Genomic DNA, 23343 nt, shown 5'->3' with positions numbered 1-23343 from the left:
AATTTCAATTATTTATTTCTTATAATTATTAATTTTATCTTATATATAAATTATATATGCTATTTGGTGTTTACATTCTGAAGTAGTAGGGAGAAAGAAGCCATAAAAAGAAAAATAATTTCTACATGTTTAGGTGTTGAGTTTTGGCCCAAAAAAAATAAAAAATAAAATCGAGATATATGATCCCGTGACTCATGTCACAAGGTCTCTTTGGGAATTTTTTATTTTTTATTTTTTTTTCTGTTAATAAACATTTGTGGTTGTGTTGTGCTCTCATCGGTTCATTGACTACCAGGTTTTTGTAACGTAAAAGATTTGGTCTTCACTTTGAAAAAATGTGAAGGTGGGTTTTTCTTTTTCTCAAATGAAAGATTATAGAATATGGAGAATGTCATTTTCTTTTATCCTTTCTTTCTGCTGGAAGAAACTATTTAATTATTCACATTGTTCTGCTTTGTAGACTTGTTTATGCATAGATTGCTATTATAAAACACTTTGCATGCAAAATACGCTTTCATTGTTTTGAATTTGATGAATATGTAAATGTTATCAGGTTTATTCGTATTGACTTTCAATGCTTTGAAACATATTCATAACTAGTGAATTTCTAAGTCATGCAACCCTCGTATGTAAGGATGACAATTGGGTAGACCGAGCATATTACCTTCGTTCCAATCCTATCCTATTTATTTATATTTATTTTCATCCTATCAAAAAAGATAAATAAATAAATGTGGTGGGTATAGGAAATTTCTTGTCCCATTTAATTTTTATTCATTTTTTGTATTTTAAATTTAAATTTTATTAAAAATAAATACGATTTATAAATAAAAAATATTATAAATGTTTATAATTTATTTATATAAAAAGTAACATTTTATTTATATAAAAAATTGAAAAAAAATAATTAAAATATTTTTTTATTTAAAATTATATATAATCGGGAAGGATGAGACAGGGGCAAACAGGTCATACCCGAATCCATCTCAAATCCTATTCAGATTTTTTAAAACTTTTCTAACTCATTTATCTTTATCCTAAAATCTTCTTATTAAAGATTACATAACATGATTTTTCATATAAATTGTACTTTCAAGCTTGTTGTTTGTATATTATCATTTTTGAATCCATTAATGTTTATCAAATATTTCTTTGACCCAACAAGACATTGTGAGTTTTAAGTTTTAACTCAGTTAGCCTTTATAGTATTAAAACACGTCTATAAAAATGCAATTTGACCCTCATAAATTTCAAAAACTCGTCTCTTCAAAAATTCAAAGTCATATGATGTTACCATCATGGACTATGAGATTAAGAGTCAGTCAAACAATCAATGTGGGATTTGTTGGTCCAATCCAAGTTTGAATTCGGGTATGGTGGAAACCCATGAACAGAGTAGCCATGACATTACGGTATATGGTGGAAAATGGACCTACCAACTTCACACATCGATGACTAATGATACGAATCCTTTGGCCCTTCACTCCATTATTTGGTATTGATGAACTGACTGATACAATTAAATAGTGTGTTATACGAAGATAACACTGGCTGTAATTGCTATTACCATCGTTAATATTAAGTTTTGATACATATGAAATGTGTGGAATGCTTATCAATCAAGGCCCTGGGCCTGGTGGCGCTCGGGGAGGTGGCGGCGGTGGCAGCGGATCTCGGCTTTGAACCCTCTGCACGGTCCTCAATCCGGGCACTTGTCCCCCTTCCCTAGCTGTTCAACATATGGAAGAAGCATACAAGAAAATAAATATGTTTGAATCCCAAAAAGTTCATAGAAAATAAAAGTTGTGCATGAAAATTTTCAAGAAAATTAAATTTATAACAGATATTTTCCCAAACTTTCCCATGTTAAAAGAAAAAAAAATTGAAAGAAGAAAACAATTTCAAGAAACGTCAAAAAATCATTTTTCAAGAATTAAACTAGTGTAAAGGATCAAGATGAAAAATGAGAGGGAGGGTGTTAGATACCTGTGACAGCCATGACAAATGAAAGAACTAGAATGGTGAGTAGAAGTAGGCGAAGAACAAGGAATATTCTCTTCTCTCCAAACATCATGTCTCTTTAGATGGAAGATAAATGCAGGTGAACCATATTCCTATTTATAAGCAGCCACAACCATAATTGTCTGTCTGTTTGTTTCTTGGCATTTTCAGATTCTTTTCCTTTATCAAGACAAGTTGGATAATTAACTGTCATTTAAAAATCCAACTACTACACGATTAGATATTGACTTTAGGCACGTAATATCATATTCCCCCTGGAAAACTACCTGAGAAGTGGTAAATTGACTTCATCAAAGCCAGGGACATCACAATCAGTGATTCAGTCATGAAGTGTTTTCTATAAATGATATGTTGAAAAACACATTTTTCTATAAGCTTAATAAATCATAGTCCAACACTCCCTTTCCGTGGAGCCTCATACCCATCATGGAAGATACAGATATTTGATTAACTAGGGCTAACTTTGATATGGACAACCGATTTTTCTAAAAGCTTTAAGAGAAAGGGAAGTGAAAGACGACAATAAAGCTAGAGCTTCATTCCAAAAACTGTACAACAGAAGTGGGGGAATCCATTTTGGTTGTTTGGAATAAGACACCCACTTACTTATGATGAGATACAATAAATGGGAACTATGGGGAAGAAAAATGCATATTTGAGAACTGACGGCTAGGGCATCTAATCCGACAAAAAGGGGAAGAAGGAATGCGAAACTATGCTAAACTCTGAAGAGTTTTTACTTTACTTTTTGGCTGCCAAAAACTTCTGAAACTGATTCTTTGCCCTTTGAGCTTGGATGCATTGATGGAGTTGTTGAGGATGTCTTGAGTAATCGGAGGAACCTACGAGATGGAGCTGTTTGGGGCTCTGCTCTGCTGCTTTTTCTCTTTGAAGGGCCTCCTGCAGTCCCAGTATGTCGAACAGATGTCGAGTGCTTTAGATTGAAAAATGATGAGCTAAATGAAGTATCAGTTGCACCAAATGATACAGGTCCATTGCGTGATGTGTGAGGGAATCCAACTGCTCCATCCTGATGGGGAGGCGGGAATTTCTCGCTCTTGCTCTCGGAATTTGCTGGATTCATCACTCTCCACTTCTGGAAAAATTGGTATACAAAAAAGCAGTTAAGTATTAGAATTAACTTTGATGTACCAAAGAGAGAATTGGAGTACAACTAGATACAACAAAAATTAGCATAGGCTAACTCAAGCACAGATTAATCTAAATGACATCCAAATTTTGCAGTATACAGGGAAGGTGGACCCAGCCAGTGGATAGGTCTAATGACCAACCTAAGAGATAATCTTGGTTTAAAGCTAGTTTGACCAAATGATAGCAACCATCTGATGACTGACAGCATTCCTCAACTTTTTCTTTGTTGGGGTTGGAGAGGTAACTATAGCAAATGAATAGTGGCACTGTTTACAAAGACCAAAAAATGGAATTATGCAAATAAAATAGAGTTTGTGCTGACCTGTAATACCAGGGCTTAACTTCACTAAACACACCCACATCACAGGCCATGACAAGAGTGGATGTAAATGTGGGAATCCTTGTAGAATGCTCTCCTATTTTGCTTCATATATTTGCTATTTTGACTCTTTTTTTTCTTTTCTAAAAAAATAAGGATAAAAGAGAGAAATTTTTTTTAACCAAGGATAGATTAATTTTTTTACTTCTAATTGATTTTTTCCCTTTATTATGCCATACTCAAGTACCATTCAAGCTTATTTTTTAATCGACTTGCCATATCCTAAAATTTGAGAAGTGAAGAATCATATAACTAGACACACCCACCCAAACCAAAGACACTTCCTGGGCTGCAGCCACTTAATGGCATAGCACAACCACTAGGCCAAAGTAAAAAGACTAAAGCACAACCTAACAAAGTCTCAAAGATGGGGATCAGGAGGTGAAGTCTTAATGCATTTAGTGCAAAAAAATAAAAAACAGGAAGGTCGGCAAGACATACATCCAAGTTTGCTTGGAGCTCTGCATTGGCTTCTGGAGCTGGAACTGCCCGTCCACCCCGATCACGAGCTCTGACTCTTCTGTTACCATCAACAACATTGGCTTTCCCGCTCACCCCTCTTTGCCTAAAGAGAAAAATCAATAGTAACAGTCAGTATTTAGGAAATACAATTCCAGATAATGGCAAAAAATGAAGAAAAGAAACAGAAACCAACCTTCTTGCTTCATCTCTTAATTTTATTACATCAATTTCTTTGGTGGGAGGACACTTTGGCAAACTTGACGGCTCACAAGCATATGGTTCAGTAGTAAAGAACTGTAAGCAGAGACAAGGTACCAAGTAAACAATCAAGTCAGAGCAGTTCTACACGGTTTCAAATGTATACATTGAGCCAATTTCTAAAGATCTAAAGCAGATTTGACCAGCAGCAATTAGCTTCTAAAACAATAAATACAGTAATGAATAAATATAACATAATTTCTTGGGATCCACAACAAACTATTACCAGAAACTGCCTTCTTGAAGAACAAAAACATATTACAATAAAAAAAGGACATCAATCTTGGAATCATGTATTGCAACAGTTTTTTTATCATTCTTTCAAGATCCAAAATCCAATGATCATAATCTTGATTACTGATGCAACAGTGAACCATTTGCTGCCGGATTCATGGATGATAGTTTAATCATGCAAGTTTTGGCAAGGATTAGGAGTGTAGATCCAAGATAAAAGAAATCCCTACAGAGACTACAGAGAATAGAGTAACTCAACATTAAGCTTCTAACTCAATTTCCTTGTACATAAAAAGATGGTCAAAGCCATTTATTGGTAAAAAGTCAAGCATTATAACATTTAGCTCATTCTCAAATGTCTAGATATAGAAAAAGGGACTGCAATTAATCCACAAATGAATACAGCAAAGGCAATAGAAATCTTGCTTTCATGTACTGAGTAGACAATGCATTTTCAGCTACTATTATGCTAACAGAGGACCTCTTAAAGAATAATAAGAGGCATAGTTAATAACATTCAAATGTCAAAACCAAAAGCCACAGTAGGAGGATGATTCTACAATCATAAATCTTATAATTCTATTTTTTTTTAAAACATAAAACCAAAAATAGAAACATATCATATGGTTTAGACTCCAAAATTGCAAATGTTGGCACTAACCTTTTACTAGTTAAAAACCACAAGATAAAAAAAAAGCATCACGCTCATAAGCTGAAACTGCAACACAATATCTAACTATTGATAGAATCATGGTTGCATGGTTTCGACTCCAAATCTATCTTACCTTCCATTGCAATCACAACAACAACTCTTATCTTACTATGCATTGCAATCACAACAATTACCTTCATTAGTCAAGAACCAACACAGTATTCATAAATTGAAACTGCCACAGATTGTCAAACCAACGATAGCTAACCAGATTGCATGCTTGGACATGGAACATTAAGGATACAAATTATCTTGCAAATGTAATTACTTTCCAAAGAAGTAAACATTGCAATCAGTAGAGATTACTCACTTCACTATTTAAAGCAGAAGTGGCAGTGCCTCGGTCATCAGGATCAATTGAAAGAAGAGCTTCAATCAAAGGAAGCGAAGAACAAGGGAAATCCTTGAATGCTTCTGCTACACAGCGTTTGTACGGCTGTTGCGGCTTAAAGATTGTTGCATGTGGCAGTTTGGATTTCTTCCAATATTCTTCAGATGGGGAGCCACATAACTTGAATATCTTATGCACTTGTTCAACCTAAGAAGGAAAATAATCCAATAAAAAAAATGAAATTAGGATTCACAGCTACAACATCTACAAGGATCACCAAGCAGATAAAAATACAGAGTGATTTTTGAGTATCCTCCATTAAATAATGGCCCTGACAATTCTGTATCTTAAAAAAAATAAGCTAGGCCACTCAGTAGTAGAAGTGCAGCTCTGTGTCCTCCATTTAACAGTGATGGTATATTTGGCAGTACATGCAAATTAAAGTGACATGTTTAAGCATAATCTGTTCTCCAATGTAACCTAAATCTGTTCCCCAATGAAACCTAAATAGCCCAATGGAGGTGCATGTGAATCTAAATTCCTAACCATTTGATTTTTTGCAACAAGCAGGATAATGGATGGACAGAATCTTCAAAGCCCAGGTTGATGAGGACGTGACCAATGGATAGAAACCAACGACCTAAATTATTGTTGCATAAAAACCCTGTCACTACTAAAAAATTATTTTAAAAAAATGATTGATTTGAGAATAGATTGTTAGAATTGGTTATTTAAGGATTTTCCAACTAAAAAGGATGGCAAATAGATCACCTCTGTTCGTCCAGGCATTATTGGCTTCCCACCAAGCAACTCCGCCAAAATGCAGCCAGCACTCCAAAGGTCAACACCAACACCATAATAAGTGGCCCCAAGAAGTAGTTCTGGGGGTCGGTACCAAAGAGTGACAACTCTACTAGTCATGGGCCGCCTGCGGTCAGGATCAAAAAAAGTAGCCAGTCCAAAATCAGCTATTTTTAGAATTCCTTCATTGTTGATTAACAGATTGGAACCCTTGATATCTCGATGCAGAACACCTTGGTTGTGACAATGCTCAAGCCCAGAGAGTAATTGCTTCATAAAGCATTTGACCTGCGAAAGGGAAGACATTGAGAATGGGCAGCTAACCATAAAAGGAATACCTAAAAAGGAGATTAATTTACTTTACATGTAAGGGCAATTTTAGACCCATCTCAACCAAGACAAACGCATCAAAGGTTTGTAAAGAGAAATTATCAGCCTATATCCATGGTTTCAAGTAAAGTGCCTCTCTTAAAATGACCTTCTAAATGTTCAAAAGTTATCCTAAATCATATCTTTCATAACTGGTAGATAGTTGCAACAACTGCTTGCTCGCCCATATACGTCAAAGGTGAGAAGCTGTTAATCAGCATCCACAAGCACGAGAGTTACTAATATAAGCAAAGGTAGGTCTCTAGTTCAGCAATTAACTCAATCCTTTTTTATGAGAAGACATAATTTTTCTAAGAAAACTAGGATTAAGTAGTAACAGCCAATATTGTGGAAAGAATGTTGCAGCTGTATGCTTGTATGTCGCAAAGTGCTTTTTAATCACATCACTAACAGAACCTCTCAACAGAAACATCTTCCTTCTCTATCAAGTAAGTAGCTGTGTTCTCTTTTTCTCCAACAACACATTATTCACCTTTGCTAAAAGCACAGAATATATATATATATATGTATGTATGTCTAGTATGTATATATGATGACATAATTGGCCCAATAATAATAAAGAAATGCGAACAAAAAAAAAAAGAGCTTTGACACTTTTCCCAAAATTTAAAAATCATTGATGAGTCTGATTAGAATTATTTAGAGCTAATTACTAAGAAATACGTGAGTTATGAGCAGATAGGCGTATGCAAGAGCAGCCACTGGAAATCAAGGCATAATAATGCTTTAAAGGAGTGGAAGCATTTGACTGAAAAAGCCAGGCTTTTCAGACTACTCTTTATCAATAAAGCTATAGACAAATTCATACACACTTGGATCAAAAAAGAACCTTATCCCAACTATTCCAGGAATCATTATAGTTTTTTGGTGACCAATTAGACCGTTCTAAATGGACTGAAGTGAACAGCTCCTATGGCTATCTACATTTTTGGGAGTCATGTGAAATAAGAAGTTCCATTGAATCAACATGCCGAAAACAATATAACTTTTAACATCATGGTAAAAGATCCACAAATTATGAACACAGAAGCAGAAAATCAGACACCTGAAAACTCTACTAATGGGACCCAATACCAAGAAAGCTCAAGCCAAAACATCAAAAATTACAAGAACAAAAACTAAAAGACAAACTCGACCATAAAAGCTCAAAACTCTGTTCACGGAAATGGCAAAAAAAAATGCATAAAACAACCAACAGCGGATAACAAACTTTAAAAGGAAAACACCTAAATCCAAATAAATTGCTCAAATTCACCCAATAGTTCGCAACATCTTCACTTGGAAAATATAGTTAAGACAAAATTCACGTGAAGATCGGGTTAAAATATGGGTTGGCGGATTCGAAAAGGACCTGTGGCTCAGTGAATTTGCGGCCTTGGCTGGTGGAGAGATAGGAGCCATGGCCAACGAGGCCTGCGAGATCGTGCTCCATGTACTCAAAAACCAAGTAGAGGCTACAAGACATTCTTGATGTAACCAAACCTTCAAGCTTAATCACATTGGGATGATTGAGTTTTCGAAGAACAAGAATCTCTCTTCCCATGAATTTCACGCTCTCTGGCCCCAAATTATCAAACCTAACCTTTTTCAAAGCTACTATCTTTCCTGTAATTAGATCCCTTGCTTTATAAACATTGCTGTACGTTCCTTGGCCGATCTAAACAAAGATTAATCAAACAAAAAATCTATGAATCAGATGCTAAACATCAGTGATTAGTACTAATTAACATCTTTTAGCTAGGGTTTGCGAATCATTACTACCTTATCGAGCTTCTCGAAGGAGTTGGCGCAGCGAGGAGTCCAATCCTGGATTCCGTCACCAAGGGCGTCCAACAACCACGACGGCCACCCTCGTTGGCTCCTCAAGTACGGCTCCGGACGCGGTCGCCGCCGCTCCGTCGCCGGGGAATCTCCGGCACGTGTAACCTTCTCCCTCTCCACCCCCCTTGCGACCTCCATTCCCTCCTTCCTACCCTTAACAACATTCTTAAGAGCGTTTGACAGCTCCTCCAGCTCCCGCTGCCTGTCCGACTCCCCGGCCGCGCTCGGGTCATCTCTGGAAGCTCTCTTGCTCTGAACGCAACCCATTCCTCAGTCCCAAACTCTCCCCCCTCTATGCCTCCGCGGCATCGACGCCAACAAACCAGAGTCAAATCGCCGGAACACCACTCACCTCACCTTCCACTAAATTCTCATACTCAGAGATTGCAGCCACGGGAATAGTCGGAGCACGGAGAGCTCCGGCAACAGACGGAGGTTCACCGGTGACGTAAATGGGCCCGAAAAGAGCGGGTTTATAGGCCGAAGAAGAGGGGCAGTTAGGTCTTTTCGAAGAGAAAGGCGAGCTTCGTTTCTCTGCGTGGATTGAGGAGTAAGGCCACTTAGTCTCACTTCAATGCCACTGCTTCCACGCAATCAGCCTTCATTTTCTGAGGTAATTACCGAACTACCACGGACCTTGGAATTTTTTACTTGTCGGGTTCATTAAAGTCAAAGCGAAAAAATAACCTTTTTCATAACAAAATCTTCTGGCCATCTAATCTAACTTTTTCATCTTTATCTATTTGGAAGGAAATCCAACTACAATAAATATTATATTTATATTTTATTTTTTTATTTTTTATTTTTATTTTTTAAAAAGTATTTATATAAGATCAACAGCTTTTTATTGGCATAATCTATATAATTATAAAAAAAATAGTTTTTAAAATTAATTCTTAATTAACTATCAATTATTTTAGAAAAAAAAATCTAACTAAAAACTTAAATAGAAAACAGTTTTATCCAATTTAATTTTATTCTCAAAACATTATTTTCAATAAAAAAAAATTTGTTAAACACTTCCAAACATACTTATAAGTATAAACTTGTTTCAAATCATAAAATCATTTTCAAGAACATTAAAATAAATGTCTATATTAGTTTTTTTTTTAAAAAAAAAAAAAGGCAAGAGAAAGTGGGAGAGATACCAACTTATGTCAAAAGAAAGAAAAAAAAAACATAACATAATAAAAAAAAAATTATAAAAAATATTTATTTCCTCTATTAAGGTTATTTTTTTGTTGTCAAAAAATACTAAAAAAATGATTTTTTTCATATTTTATTATATTATAAAAAATAAATAAATAAATCAAATATAATCAAAATTAGCTAAAAAATAATTATACAATTTCAAATTATTTAATCTTTATATAATTTATTAAAATAAGTAAAGGAATTTAAATTAGAAAATAAAAAAAATATATTAACTTGAAATCTATTTTTTATTTTTATTAATTTTCTCTCTCTATTTTATTTCCCCTACATTTTCTCTTAAATTTTCCGACAATAAAAAATTTAAAAAAAAAACAGTTAATTCTTCAAATAAAAATTATATTTATAATAAGAAAACAAATTAAAATCTGATTATTTTGTATTTAAGTCTTATTTCTTTACATAGGATTTCATTTTTTTTAATTATTATTATTTTATAATACAAATTTACTCATATTTTATATCATCATTCAATACAAATTTAGTCATTATTATATGTTGAGTACGGCATTTCCCTAATAGTGGCAGTCAACAGATGAGGGGACAAGCAGGTTCAATTAGGAAATCAGAATTCTTATTATCATTTATTTGGGCCAAAAATTCAGGTCAAGAAACCTACAAAAAGACATTAAAAATTCCTCAAAAATGTAGTTTTCTGGGGTATTGCAAGCAGCCTTGAAGACTTATTCCAAGGTGGATTGCTATCCAGGTGTTTGGCAGCCTAGAAAATTAAGTTTCAAAATAGGCATGGAATTGAAAGTCTCTCCTTAATCCTTTTGACTTATGCTCTGGATGGCTTTGAATTGAAACCCAAATTTTGAATTTTCTAATTTTCAAACCCCCAGGGGAATTTGGGAATATTTTTAGGAATTATTTTATTTTAAGTTTGAAAGTTATTTTCAAAAGGAATAGAATGTACTTTTTATAAATTAAAATACAATTTCTAAGAGAAGTAATATTTCTTGATTTTTATGTTATATATTTTTTAATCAAATGAAAGTTTTTTATTGAAATTGGAAAAATAAAAAAAATAAAAAAATAAGAAAGTTAAGACTTTTTGGTAGTGAATAAACCCTAGAAAGACTTGCAGCAGAAGCAAGAGGACAACGTCATTGAGAAGGTGAAATCAATTGCAGAATTATAATAGTGTAGAAAGGAATTGAAGCCCATTCTACCCACCATGACCAAACCTATTTAATTCTCACCCTCTTCCATTATTGAGTCACATATTCAATCTTAAATTATGAACACCAACTCCATTTTGTACTCTATATTTTTCTTTAGGGAATGCTAAGGTATCAACATGATATTTACCAAATTTTTAATATCACTTGAAGATGCAAAAAAAAACCTTTTACTTCTACTAAAAATAAGAATTTTTATTCGGATTACAATTTATCATAAATTTCAAACCATTATTTGACACAATGATTTTTTACTTTTTCTAGGCTTTTTCTTTATTATAATTCTTTTAAGTTTAGTTTTTTATCGAATATATTTTATTTCTTCCTACTTCAGTTGACAAGTTAGATGATTTTGTTTGTTAGAAAGAGAGATTTCTAAGCACTCGAGGTGAAGGTTATCTGATTTTATACTCCTCCATCAATCTTAATTTATTTTATGTACTCAAGTTAGAATTATTAAATAAAAATATAAAAAAAATATAACTTAGATAAAGAAATTATTAGTTATGATGAGTAGGCAGTTTTTTAATAATATTGAAAATTATTTTTTAGTTCTATATGATGATCTCTTCTCTTTTCTTGGCTTCATGATTGATACTACTTTAAAAATCGTACTTTTTTGCCTACAAAATAAAGAAGTTCCATAAAAAGTTACAAAAACAACTTCTAAATTTGAAAATTGTCCACTCTATTTTTATTTTTTTTTCCACTTTATTTTGCTTTCTCATAAAAAGTAACTTTTAGGAGTAAATTAGAAGGAGCAAAGTCAAATGCATGGGGTCAACATGGAAGAGCTGATTGGTAACTTTATAGGAGTGGAGCTTTCTATTGTTGCACCATAGGGAATAATAATTCTAAAGGAAGACCCCCAAGGTGTAAATCCCCCCACCTAGTCAAATGAATTACCAAGTCAAGTTTGATATTCCATTTTCAAACAAATTTTCGTTTTCATGATCATTAAGGCATTTAAAATAAGATATTTTTCAACACAAAAATTATAGATCTATCCTCCTAGAAATTAATTTAGGAAGTGGGTCTTTGGGCATGCTTTGTACAATAAATTAGAGGAATTTTCATTGAATGTGTTTTGTAATTTGACTCACATAAAAATTAAAACTTAAAGCAAGTAGTTAAGATGCTTTCAAGGAATAATGAGAGACATAACAATTTTGATAGTTAGATGGGTGTCAAAGTAGTGACATATTTATTATTTAATGCCAAGAGATGGATTAATTAAAGTTACATTCATCATCACATCTTTTAAGTCCCAAAAACCATCATTAAAATAATGGCGTAAACCCTTTTAATAGTGGGCTCTAATAAGTGATTCCAAGACTCAACTTCAATATTTAAGTAAAGGTAAATTACTGGAGAGATAGATTCAATTTTGTTTTGCCCACTGTTAAATATTTTTTTATTGGGATGGATTATATTTTCATTCATACCTGAAATTAAAAAATATAAATATTAACGGGCTAAATGTAAAATCAATAATAATTAAATGTATTTATACAAAACTTCAAAGAACTGACTATTGGGGTACCAGGAGGGCAAACCAAAAGACCTTAAGGTCTCGAGTTCGAATCCTGGGGAGGCCACTTTGTAGGGAAACGTGTGCACCTAGTGTCGAGCATCCCACAGAGCCAAATATACTCAAAACAAATGACATCCCAACATAAACATCGGCCTTTTTTGCTCTGGTCTGTGGGATGCTCGGGTCCGGAGACCTCACGTTTGCCCGCACGCAGAGTCTTATGGGGCCATTTGTTTATTTAGCCCTTGAGGGTGACGTCCCCAGGATTCAAATTCAAGACTTTAGTCTTTGTGGTTGATAGCCCAGATGGTACCAGGAGGGCAAACCAAAAGACCTTAAGGTCTCGAGTTCGAATCCTAGGGAGGCCACTTTGTGGGGAAACGTGTGCACCTAGTGCCGAGCATCCCACAGAGCCAAATATACTCAAAACAAATGATGTCCCAACACTGACTGAAATTAACTCTTAATTATTATAGGATACAAGAAAAACTCATATCACATCAATATATATATATATATATATATATATATATATATATATATATATATATATATATATTGATGTGATATGAATTTGATATGTATATCATGTTTCTTAAAACCCCGATCCTTCACATGCGACACCCATATTCGCACAATCGCACATGAAGAGATATATAGAATTTGGATTCATATTCAATAAATAAATAGGAAAAATGCAAATTTTCCTACCAAACCAAGCTTTGAGGTCTCGAGTTCTCCTCTCTTATTTGCAATTTGCATTTCCCTTATATGCATATCATACTCCTTAATATGACATATGCAACTCTTTTGTGATGAATGGTGTGAGAATTTCATTGATTACAATCAATGATAAAAAAAGTTAGGAAGTATACCAAATAGAGAAGATACGAAAACAAAAAATAATTTATATTCAAAGCTTAGACTATTTTAATGCGATTTTGGAGTAAATAATGTTGTGAGTTTTAAGATTTGATATAATTGCCCAACCATATATGATGGATTCTAGATACATGCCATTAGACTAATCTATTGACATTATAATAATACCATTTATTGATATGAATTGTTATCATATAATAATATCTATGTCAAGATATCAAAATAATAATAAAAGGGGTTTAAAGTCTAAAGCTTCCAAATGAGTTTGTTGTACTGTTAATAGTTTAAGTATTGATAAATCATTGTTGTCATTATTATACAAAGAGATTGTTGGTGAAAGTAGACTTTAAGATGTAAGATAAATCATTGTTCATACTTGTCTCTTCTTTTTTTTTTTTTTTCTTTTTTTGATTATGTTAAATAAGTAGTCCCATGAGAATTTTTTTTATTTTATTAGAAATAGTATAACATAAGAGTAGAGAGAAATTATTAAAAGGAAAATGAGATTATGTTTGATTAAAATAAGGGTATGGTACATCTGATATATTGCTTGGGGGGTATTTTCTCAATGTTTATATGTATATTAAAGTTGTGAAAATCAATAGATTCATGGTAAATAATATTTATACGGTAGTCAAAGATGGCATTGAAATATTCCAATTTAAAAATGCATTTTTTTTAAGATTGTGAAGACCAATATATTAGGGTTATGGAGACTCATATATTCATAATAAATATTGTATTAGAGTCTATCATTAATTAAAAATAAATATTTTGTAATAGATAATAACCCTATTATTTGAATTTTAAAAACGATATGCAATGATGAAATAATCGTAAATTTGTAAATCTAACATTTCATATATTTCAACCGTTGATCCATTTTTTACCCAAAAAAAAATATTTTCATCATTTCTTATAAAATTAACGTGTTTTTTTAAAAACTTACATGAAAATAATTTAAACATTAGAAAATATTTATATTAAAAAGGGTTATTTTTATATCAAAAATGGATTATTATTCAAATATGGAAAAGGTTGTTTTTATAAATTTGTGATTATTATATTTATTTTAATAAAATATTTGAAATATATACATATATATAAATTAAATATTTTAAAAATATTATAATTACTCTTATTTTTTAAATATAATTTTCAATCAAAAAATAAAAATAGAAATTGGAATGTGGGTTTAGATTTTTGAGATGGGGGAGAGAAGATGAAAGTCAAACTCCAAGGACTACAAATGGGTATGTTTGAATTGATGAGTCTGGAACCCCATCAACATGTATTAATTGCCCATTACTCAATGCTCTGACCATCTCTTCTTCACTAAATGCTTGTCTCTTTCCTGCTGGAAAATTGCTAGCCAGACACACCTTTCATGGATTGAGAAACTCACAACCCTCCATTACTCCTCATCAAACCTTGCCATTTGTCCTTTGCTTTCATTTTTCAACCCTCTTTTTTTTTTTTTTTTTCATCAAATGATTATTGTGATAATTTCTGTGAGCTTAAAATTTTCGATCAATTCATATTAAAATGCATTTGATTCTGAAATTTTTTTTAAATATTTAAAATATTTTTATTTTTTAAATATTAAAAATATTTTTAAAAATTATGGTCATACATATTTTTAATTTAACAAATATAATAAAATACTCATAAAATTTTTAGGCTCATTATTTTCCTTATATTACTAATTAATATAAAATAGAAAAATTGTAGGTTGGTGAGGAGGTTATGGATTGGGCTTATTAACAATTCAAATACATTTTTTAAATAAAACCATGTAAAAGTCTTCATATTGGGATGTCCAATATTTGACTTATTGTACCAAAAAAAATAAGATTGAATGAAATTCTTTCACGTGTTTAGAAAATAATCAACTATCTTATTAGACCATGTCAATAAAATACAATAAATAAATAAATAAGCAAATTGTTGAAGAAAAAGTAAAAGAGTGGACAGATTGAAGTTGTTTTCAGCATGATGACAGTCTTCTTTTGTCAATGTTAGCTAGAGACTTACGTTCATCAATTCTTACATGTAGAAAGGTCGAATGTTGAAAAGGAAAAAAATATATATATTTGTAGGTTAGCGGGGTCTCATTCTCATAGACTTTCTATGGAATACCAAACAGCCCGCAATTTGATTACTTGGTCGACTGGTTAATTATCATATCTGTCACAAGATTTGGTCATATGTATGTCAAAGAATCTACCAAAAAAAAAAAAAAAAACTTATTTTCAGCCAGGGTTAGGTTACGTTTGATTTTGGAAAGTCCAAAGAAAAGAAAAAATAATAATTTTATGAGAATCAAATATAGCATTATAGAGTTTGGTATTTTGGAAGATTATATCACTCAGTTAAATCTTACATCATCAAGAAAAAGGTTTTGGTGAAATTTTACATTATTGAAAAAAAGGTTGCAGAGATTGATTAGATCCATTTTACAAAAGGTGAAAGCTCGTAATTAAGTTCAATAAGAATTTTTTATATTTATTTGGTTAATTTTGTCTAAAAACTTTATTTTTAAAAATAATTAATATAATTTTTTTTTAAAATATTATTATTATTTATAATATTCTTTTTTTTTTTTATCTTATCATATGATATATCCAATCAAATCTAACTTAAATGGGTAATTTTTAGGTTTTATGAAAACTATATTTTATGCACATTCTCGTAATAATAAGTAATCCAAATGTAATGATTTCCTACTCCCACCTGTCAAATGCATATGCCATGTTTGACACCTCAATGAAGTTATTTTGGGGGATTTTTTCCAAAGGGATAAATGACACCAATGAAATTATTTTGTGAGATTCTTCCAATGAAAGAATGAGAGCGCAATGGTTCACACAATTCTTTGGATCCAACACACGCACCAGTTGCTGTCAAAAAGGGCCCAAAAGGAGCACAACAAAGCCAACACTCCCTAACTCATGAAAGAGACGTTTCATCTCCTCCCACTTTCGGTGGATAGACCTCCACTACTTTCATAGCCTTCTCATAACCTCAACCTTTCTTCTAAATTCTCACCCACTACTTTCAGCCCATTCATTCATTCATTCATTCCTCTTCTTCTTTTTCTTCTTCATCTTCATCACAAGGGAAAATGGGGATCTGCTGCTCAGACTCAGAAGACAACTCTTCAATGCTTTGGGGGCTGGTGCTGGCTTTGGTTTTGGCTATGTTGTTGATGATGCTCTGTCCACCCTATCCCAGAAGGACGGTCGTTGTTTGTCAGTGCCGTTGATTTTTCTTTAGAAAAGACTTCTCAAGTTTAATGGTATGTACCATCTACTACCAGTGTATGATGCATATGTATGTATATATATATATTGGCTTGAATATGAAAATTTAGTTAATTTTGGGATGGTAGGAGTCGTCTTCAGTAGAAGAAGAATAAGAAACGAGGAGTCAGTATTAGATGGGTTGTATGTGGCTGAAGGCAAGGCACCAATCAATGTGATAATAAAGATGGATTTTTGTGTTCAAATTTGTCGGTGAAAAAATAGCAACTGAAGGTCAAAAACATGGGCAGAGATTTGGGATTTTTGCGACTGCTGCACCCATACTCGAGAATATTCCTAACTTGAGGGCTCAATGAATGGAGATGCAGTGTCACAAGGGTTTTTATTTTTATTTTGAACAATGCCATAAGAGTGTATTTGGTAAATGGCAATCAATTTGTTGCATCAAGTTTGGCCACAGAGCTCTTAACACCACTTGTCAGATCAAATCATACCTTTTATTGCATTCAACATCATAACCATTCCCAAGCCTATTTCCAAAAACCATGTTTCAGGCAAGTCAGCACTGCTGCGCCCCCAACAATTCCATTTAGATTAAGAGCTCCAATTGCAGTCCACAAATAAAGAATTAATGTTGCTACTTTGGCAATTAATTGGTAAGCTAAACATTCAATTAATGATCTTCGGAACATTCAAGCCACTTTTTCACCAGCAGGCCAATTTCATCAATTCAGTACAATTTCAATTGAGCAACTCCAAGCTCTTATACTAAAATGGAAGCTTGGCTAGGAGCACAACACTGAAAAAAGTTTCACCAGAAAACACATGACTGTTTCAAAGTCTTTTTAAATTCCTCAAGTAATGGCCATGCCTTAATCACATTGAGTCTATGTTAAGCAGCAAGTTCATGAGATCTTATGGGAATTAATGAAATATATCCCCAAGAGAAATGAAATTACCAAAGATATTGTCCATCTACAGCCAAATCCAATGTCACCCACAAGAGGAACCAGTTCTCTTACAAGAATTCACTTTACAATGACATTGCTTACACTTGACTAGAAAAACTGCGATATCCTTCATGGGTCCAGGGCAAAGAGCAAAAGAGTTGAAGGGTTGCAGAATCATTCCGGGTCCTGTCAGTGCCAATACAAAGTTTTTAGTGAGAAGAGCTCAGAATCATCCGTGGGTCTTGTCAATGCCAATACAAAATTTACAATGAACGAATGCTTCTACTAAAGCTCAACCTCACCCACCGCCCACAACCTAGAGAATGGCCCCAAATCCACCCAACCCAACCCCAGATCATTCCAAGGAGAGAATGGGGAACCCAGCATCAACAAATACAAGCAAGATCATTTCATCCAGCAGGCCATTTTGCATTTCCTTTCCTAAACAGAACCTTCCGAATTTTCCCCAACCCTATCTTTGTAGTTTCTACCTTATTATGAAAACCAGTAGCTGAGGTGAAAAGAAAGATACTGGATATGTGAGTTGAAAATTTTCAACTTCCCATTCACAATTAGTTCCACTAGCTCTATTTTCATAGCAGAAGTTGGTAGTCAATCAGGTTACATTGACATGGATGCAGTAAAATCAGACGATAATTTAGCTATGCCCACAAGGGGTGAGTAGGTAACATCTGCAAGGGGAAAAAACAACTAAACAGAAGGTTTTAATGGATAATAACAGATAAATAAAGCTTATATTATAAACCGTTTGTATCCTTCTGTAATTTTTAACCGCTCATGGTGGAACATAAGCTTTGAGTAAGACAATAGCATAGGTGCTGATGCCCTAGCCACAGCAGAGCTTTTCAAGAGCCAAGTTTTCATCACCACCAAAAGCTGCCAGGGTACTCCTTACTGAAGCTTCAGGGAAGCCCATCTCCACAAGTTTTTGTACCTGTACAAATCCAACAGTAACTTAATGAACATTTACTTTTCAAAAAATTACAATAGTGAAGAGAGGTCGATGAATGTTTATACCATATTCAGTAATTTTTTAAGCCAAGATGATAATACCTTTTCCTCAAGTCCACGAGAAGATGCAAAATTTTCTGTCCAATATCGAGCTGTGCCAACATAGGTCTGATAGTCTTTAAGATACTGCAACATCCACATACAGAAACTAATTTAGCACGATAGCAAAAGAAATATATAAACAAAATAAATAAGCAGCAGTATTGAGGAAAGATTGGAAGCAAACTACAAAGTCTGCTAGTCTCTAAGATAATGGAATGACCATAGACAGCTGCTAATTTAATTAACAAGAAAATAAGACTAAAATAAATAAGGAGATAATGTAGGAAGACTAGAAGCAAACTAGACCTGTTGAGCCACCACAGCGTCTTGAGGATCATCAGGTTGAGGGGCAGAGAGCAAGGCTTGTACAGAAAGGAGTGCTGTCTTCAGAGTAAGTGCAGGGCTCCACTGGTCCTTCAGAATGTCCAAGCAAATTGCTCCACTTTGACTGCTGATATTAGGGTGCCTTGAATATGTGATGCACATGCAAAAAGGATTCTTATGTTACTCGTCTCAAAGATGAACTGACCAATTATTTGACGTTATGCTTTATCATGCACGAAGGAGTGAAAAATTTGCAAGCAAAATAAATCACCTTTAAAAGCCTCAAGACAGCAGACCAAATCCAAAACTATTATTCCTAAACAGCCATATGAAGTCCATTTAAAAACCACATAATTTAAGCATCAAACTTAGTTAATCCACAATCTTCATCCATCTAGTTTTCGCTACTGAGAATATATATGTACATAAAAAAATATACACTGAAAGAGACAGTCAACATGGAATGTCCAGCTGTAACATTCATCAATATACCAGTATTAAACCATAAATAACTATTCATCCATGTAGCTGTGTGCCAAAAGAGGCATATTTGTCATGCAATGCAACTATTGTCAAAGAGTTGAAATCCTCCTACATCCAAAAGATGCCTCTCAGGTGCAGAACAAGTGTAAAAAAATGAAACAAATTACAAAACTGTGCAGACAAAAATATTTGAAAAATGATTAGATTGAAAAAAACCCAAAAAGAATCAATTTCAAGAAGGCAGCAGCAAATGAGGGTGGAATGGGTTCCTTTTAAAACTTTTTTCCTTTAATGATTTGAAGCTTATCACTTGACTGCCCAACTAATCCAGTAGACTAGAAATGTTCCATTTGCTATATTAAAAAACACATAAATATGGTGTGATAGCACATATAGCATAATATGGCATAGCAAATCAATCATGCAATGCTAACCAGTTTGGCAATTGCTTGTTTAGCTAGAAATTCTAGTATCAATTGTATACAACAACATGATTGTGTAGTTTTCCATTTTTCAAGAATTCTGAATTCTCACAATCTATTTAGGATTCTTATGCTTTCTATTGAATAAGTTTCAGGCGAAAACCAAATTTTATTGGGAACTACTAACACCAAACTGAAACCAGAACTGAGACCAATGCCCAATACATATATGATAGACAAGACCAATGCCCAAGATTTAGAACCATTCCATGCACAAAATCACATAATTCCTAGTTCCTAGAGTGATCCCAGAGAAACAAGAGCTTCAAAAGTCAAAAGCAACAGCTGTGCTAGAACCATGTGAAGGCACATAAAGAAACACCCAAGCAGTAACAATAAACCAAATGTGTACCACATTAGAAACTATACACGCTCCTCCCAACAAACCACTTGGGGAGAAGAGGCTCTGAGAGTCTAAATTTTTATGAAATATTATTACTTCTTTCTCCATAATATAATCCACCAAAATTTAACGGTTCCACTAAAGTAAATAACACATCTTGATCTCTCTTAACCATTGATGTTGCAATGGGATCCATGCTAAATGAAAGTGTAAAAGTTGTTTTCAATTTTATTGTGCCTAACAAAAAAAAGTACACATATGGCATAACCAGTGGTCGAAGTTGTCATTCCAAATTTCCAATTAGCTTCTTCCATTATGCTCAAATCCCAGTCATCATGTGAAGATGCACATATGTAAACAATGAAGCTCACATGGATATAAAACATTTGAATTTCTCCTATAGCTCATATGGATAATGAAAAGGTCCGATGTAATTGAAACAAATATGCCCCATCTGTAATCAATTAGAAAAGGATAACACATAGGCCAAAAAGAATATAGCATACATAATTTCTCCTTACCAAACTTTCGTGGCAAATTGCATTCTTGGAGGCTCAAAAGGGTACCCATCTGCAAAAAATCCAGCATTAACAATGTCAAAGAATATGAATGTTTCCTTCTCTTGAAACCCAAATAAACAGCAAAGAACTCATAAATAACCATTAACTAGTAAAAAAAAAAATTCTTTGAATTTTGGTGTAATATAAAGCATTCGATCAATTTAATCAAACAATTCGTTGGCATTCGAAGTCAGAATCCAAAGCCTCCTTTAATTGCTGAGAACATCCAAACAATTCTCGTCTCTAAAAACTGAAACCTTTCCTAAACCAAGCCAAACAAGGGAACTCTACATTTCTCTTCCTTTTCCTACTTTTTTCACGGCAACCAAACAAAGCCTAAAGCTACATTTCCAATCAAAAACCCCAATCAATTCACACCCATCTCAAAAAACCATAAAGCCCTCCGAATCCCCAATTTCAATAAACAAACGAAACCCCAATCACAATACACTGCTAAAAGCAGAGTCCTCAGCACAAGAATTCAAAGAAATAAATAAATCAACGGCAGCAACAATAATCATTATATACCAGGCAAAACGATGTCGATTTGGAAGATGCCCCCTTCGTAGGGCGTGCCCATGGGCCCAGGAATAGTTCCGATCAAATGCGTGAGGCTGTCGCCTTTAGGCTTCACGTTAATGCCGGAAACGTCCATGTTCTTGTTGCATTCCTGAAGCTCCTTCTGCACTCTGCCCAAGTCCACCATCGTCAACCCCCAAAAAACCCTAATTTTCCGCTTGTTCAATCTGTTCTACACCAGAATCTCTGAATTTCGTGCCTTCACTTTGCCTCTCTTTCTTTTCCACTGACAGAGGATTTTCAGTGTGAATATCATTGAATATAAAAGCTAGTGGGCATAAAAGGTGATAGGGGAGCATCTGGGTGGGGTGGATGTTGGTCCACGGTGGTTTCGTACACCATCTATTTTCTAAGCATTGGACGGCTAGAGACGTTTGGTAATTGGCTTGATGAGGAACACCTGATTCCGGTAAGGAATTAGCTTGATGGGCAATATCATTTTAGCTAGATTTGGTTTAAAAAGTTTTAAATTTAAATGAAAGAAAGCATGGAAGAAAAATCTTTAAATTCAAAATGTTAATTGTGAAATTCAAAAAAGATTTAAAGAGAAAAGAAAAAACTAGAGTTTCTTATTATGGATGCTCACTTAAAAAATTGATTAAATAGATATAATAAAAAAAAATATAAAGACTAATTTACCTTTGCTCCAAAAAATAATAATAATAATTCTAATATAATAACTAAATAAATAGAGAAATAATAACTAAATAAATAAATAACTCTAACATTCCCCATAAACTCACAATGCAGTTGCAAGAAGTATTGAAAGTTTGCCAACCAAATATCGAAAACGAGGAAGCGAGTGTGACTTGGTAAACAAATCCGCCATTTGTGGGGAAGAAGGAATAAAAGGCAAAGTGAGAGTATCATGTTAAAGGCGATGCGAATAACACTCTTCGTATCACAATACATTGGAGTGGGACAAAAAAGATAAACACTCGTATCAACAACTAACATAACCAAACTCTCTCACTGGTGGTAGACATCATGGCATGACATTCAGCTTTTGTGGAAGATCAAGAAACAATAGTTCGTTTCTTGCTCTTCAAATAAATAAGAGAATCTTCAAAAAAAAAAATATGTACAAAATCTAGTTGTAAACTTGTAATCAATCACTGGCCCAATCAGCATTGGAATAGGTATGCAACTCTAAAGAGGAAGTTGATGGAAATAAAACACTCTGAAATATAGAGCCTTAAAGATACTAGAAAATACGAAAAACAATAACCCAATTAACTATAGTAGGAGAAGCAACAAACTAACTATGTGAACAACATAAGCAATGTCTAGACGTATAATGGTGAGATAAACCAAACTACCAACAATAATACAATATAAAGTAGGGTTTGACAAGAGGTTACCATCAAAAGAAGAATAACAAACATTAGCCTTAAAAGAAGTATCAACAGTCTTAGTATCAATAAGGTGAGCTTGATCGAGAATATCAATTGTGTACTTGGATTGTGAAAGAAGATAACCTTTCAGAGAGGAGGTTACCTCAATACACAAAAAGTATCATAGAGCACCCAAATCCTTCATTTCATAATGAAAAGTCAAATTGGATTTCAATACTACAATTTTATCAACATCATGACTTATAATAATCATATCATCAACATATAGAGAAATAAGAATACGACCAACAAAGGTGCACTTTAGAAAAAGTGCAAGATCGTGATCACTAGAGTGAAAGCTAAGAGAAGTAAGCACATCAAAGAACTTTGCAAACCAAGTATAAAGTGTCTGTTTGAAATCATATGAAGTTTTTCTTAAGCTTGCAAACTTCTCCAAGGTTATGAGAAACACTAGAAAGAGGGACCATGTAGACCTCTTCTTGAATATCACCATTTAAGAAGACATTTTTAATATCAAACTGAGATATATGCCATTGAAAAACGGAATCAACTACAT

At 33.4% G+C, this 23343-nt stretch overlaps 2 protein-coding genes and 1 long non-coding RNA gene across 3 annotated transcripts; 1 reads left to right on the top strand and 2 right to left on the bottom strand.

Moving 5' to 3' along the window:
* Positions 1–1511: 1511 nt before the first annotated feature.
* LOC100264561 (probable serine/threonine-protein kinase At1g54610) lies at positions 1512–9117 on the bottom strand. Its single transcript, XM_002284305.5, has 8 exons — positions 8503–9117; positions 8093–8398; positions 6322–6639; positions 5530–5757; positions 4209–4309; positions 3995–4118; positions 2768–3118; positions 1512–1729 (listed from the first exon to the last, which is right to left on the bottom strand). The coding sequence occupies exons 1-8, from the start codon at positions 8827–8829 to the stop codon at positions 1700–1702; spliced, it is 1785 nt and encodes a 594-aa protein (XP_002284341.2). The 5' UTR covers positions 8830–9117; the 3' UTR covers positions 1512–1699.
* Positions 9118–16121: 7004 nt separating this feature from the next.
* Positions 16122–17111, top strand: LOC104882373 (uncharacterized). Its single transcript, XR_788106.3, has 2 exons — positions 16122–16672; positions 16766–17111. It is a non-coding gene; the product is annotated as an uncharacterized LOC104882373 (long non-coding RNA).
* A 1112-nt stretch (positions 17112–18223) lies between these two features.
* Positions 18224–21864, bottom strand: LOC100259387 (ubiquitin-conjugating enzyme E2 27). The gene is made up of 5 exons (XM_002284330.4): positions 21382–21864; positions 20815–20863; positions 18968–19127; positions 18662–18745; positions 18224–18542 (listed from the first exon to the last, which is right to left on the bottom strand). The coding sequence occupies exons 1-5, from the start codon at positions 21557–21559 to the stop codon at positions 18435–18437; spliced, it is 579 nt and encodes a 192-aa protein (XP_002284366.1). The 5' UTR covers positions 21560–21864; the 3' UTR covers positions 18224–18434.
* Positions 21865–23343: the final 1479 nt, after the last annotated feature.

The sequence above is a fragment of the Vitis vinifera genome, chromosome 17 (genome assembly GCF_030704535.1).
Source record: "Vitis vinifera cultivar Pinot Noir 40024 chromosome 17, ASM3070453v1".
In the NCBI taxonomy this organism is placed as follows: domain Eukaryota; kingdom Viridiplantae; phylum Streptophyta; class Magnoliopsida; order Vitales; family Vitaceae; genus Vitis; species Vitis vinifera.
The sequence above is the reverse complement of the archived record's forward strand: the minus strand, read 5'-3'. Positions and strand labels throughout refer to the sequence as shown.

Excerpts from the sequence above, each read along its gene's own strand:
- LOC100264561 (XM_002284305.5), bottom strand. The coding sequence starts at position 8,829 with ATGGGTTGCGTTCAGAGCAAGAGAGCTTCCAGAGATGACCCGAGCGCG. Across the intron at positions 6,640-8,092 it reads GCAAATTCACTGAGCCACAG|GTCAAATGCTTTATGAAGCA; the intron begins GTCCTTTTCGAA and ends TCCCTTTCGCAG. Across the intron at positions 3,119-3,994 it reads AGCTCCAAGCAAACTTGGAT|AAGTGGAGAGTGATGAATCC; the intron begins GTATGTCTTGCC and ends CAATTTTTCCAG.
- LOC100259387 (XM_002284330.4), bottom strand. The coding sequence starts at position 21,559 with ATGGTGGACTTGGGCAGAGTGCAGAAGGAGCTTCAGGAATGCAACAAG. Across the intron at positions 20,864-21,381 it reads AATCGACATCGTTTTGCCTG|ATGGGTACCCTTTTGAGCCT; the intron begins GTATATAATGAT and ends GATTTTTTGCAG. Across the intron at positions 19,128-20,814 it reads CAATTTGCCACGAAAGTTTG|GCACCCTAATATCAGCAGTC; the intron begins GTAAGGAGAAAT and ends CACATATTCAAG.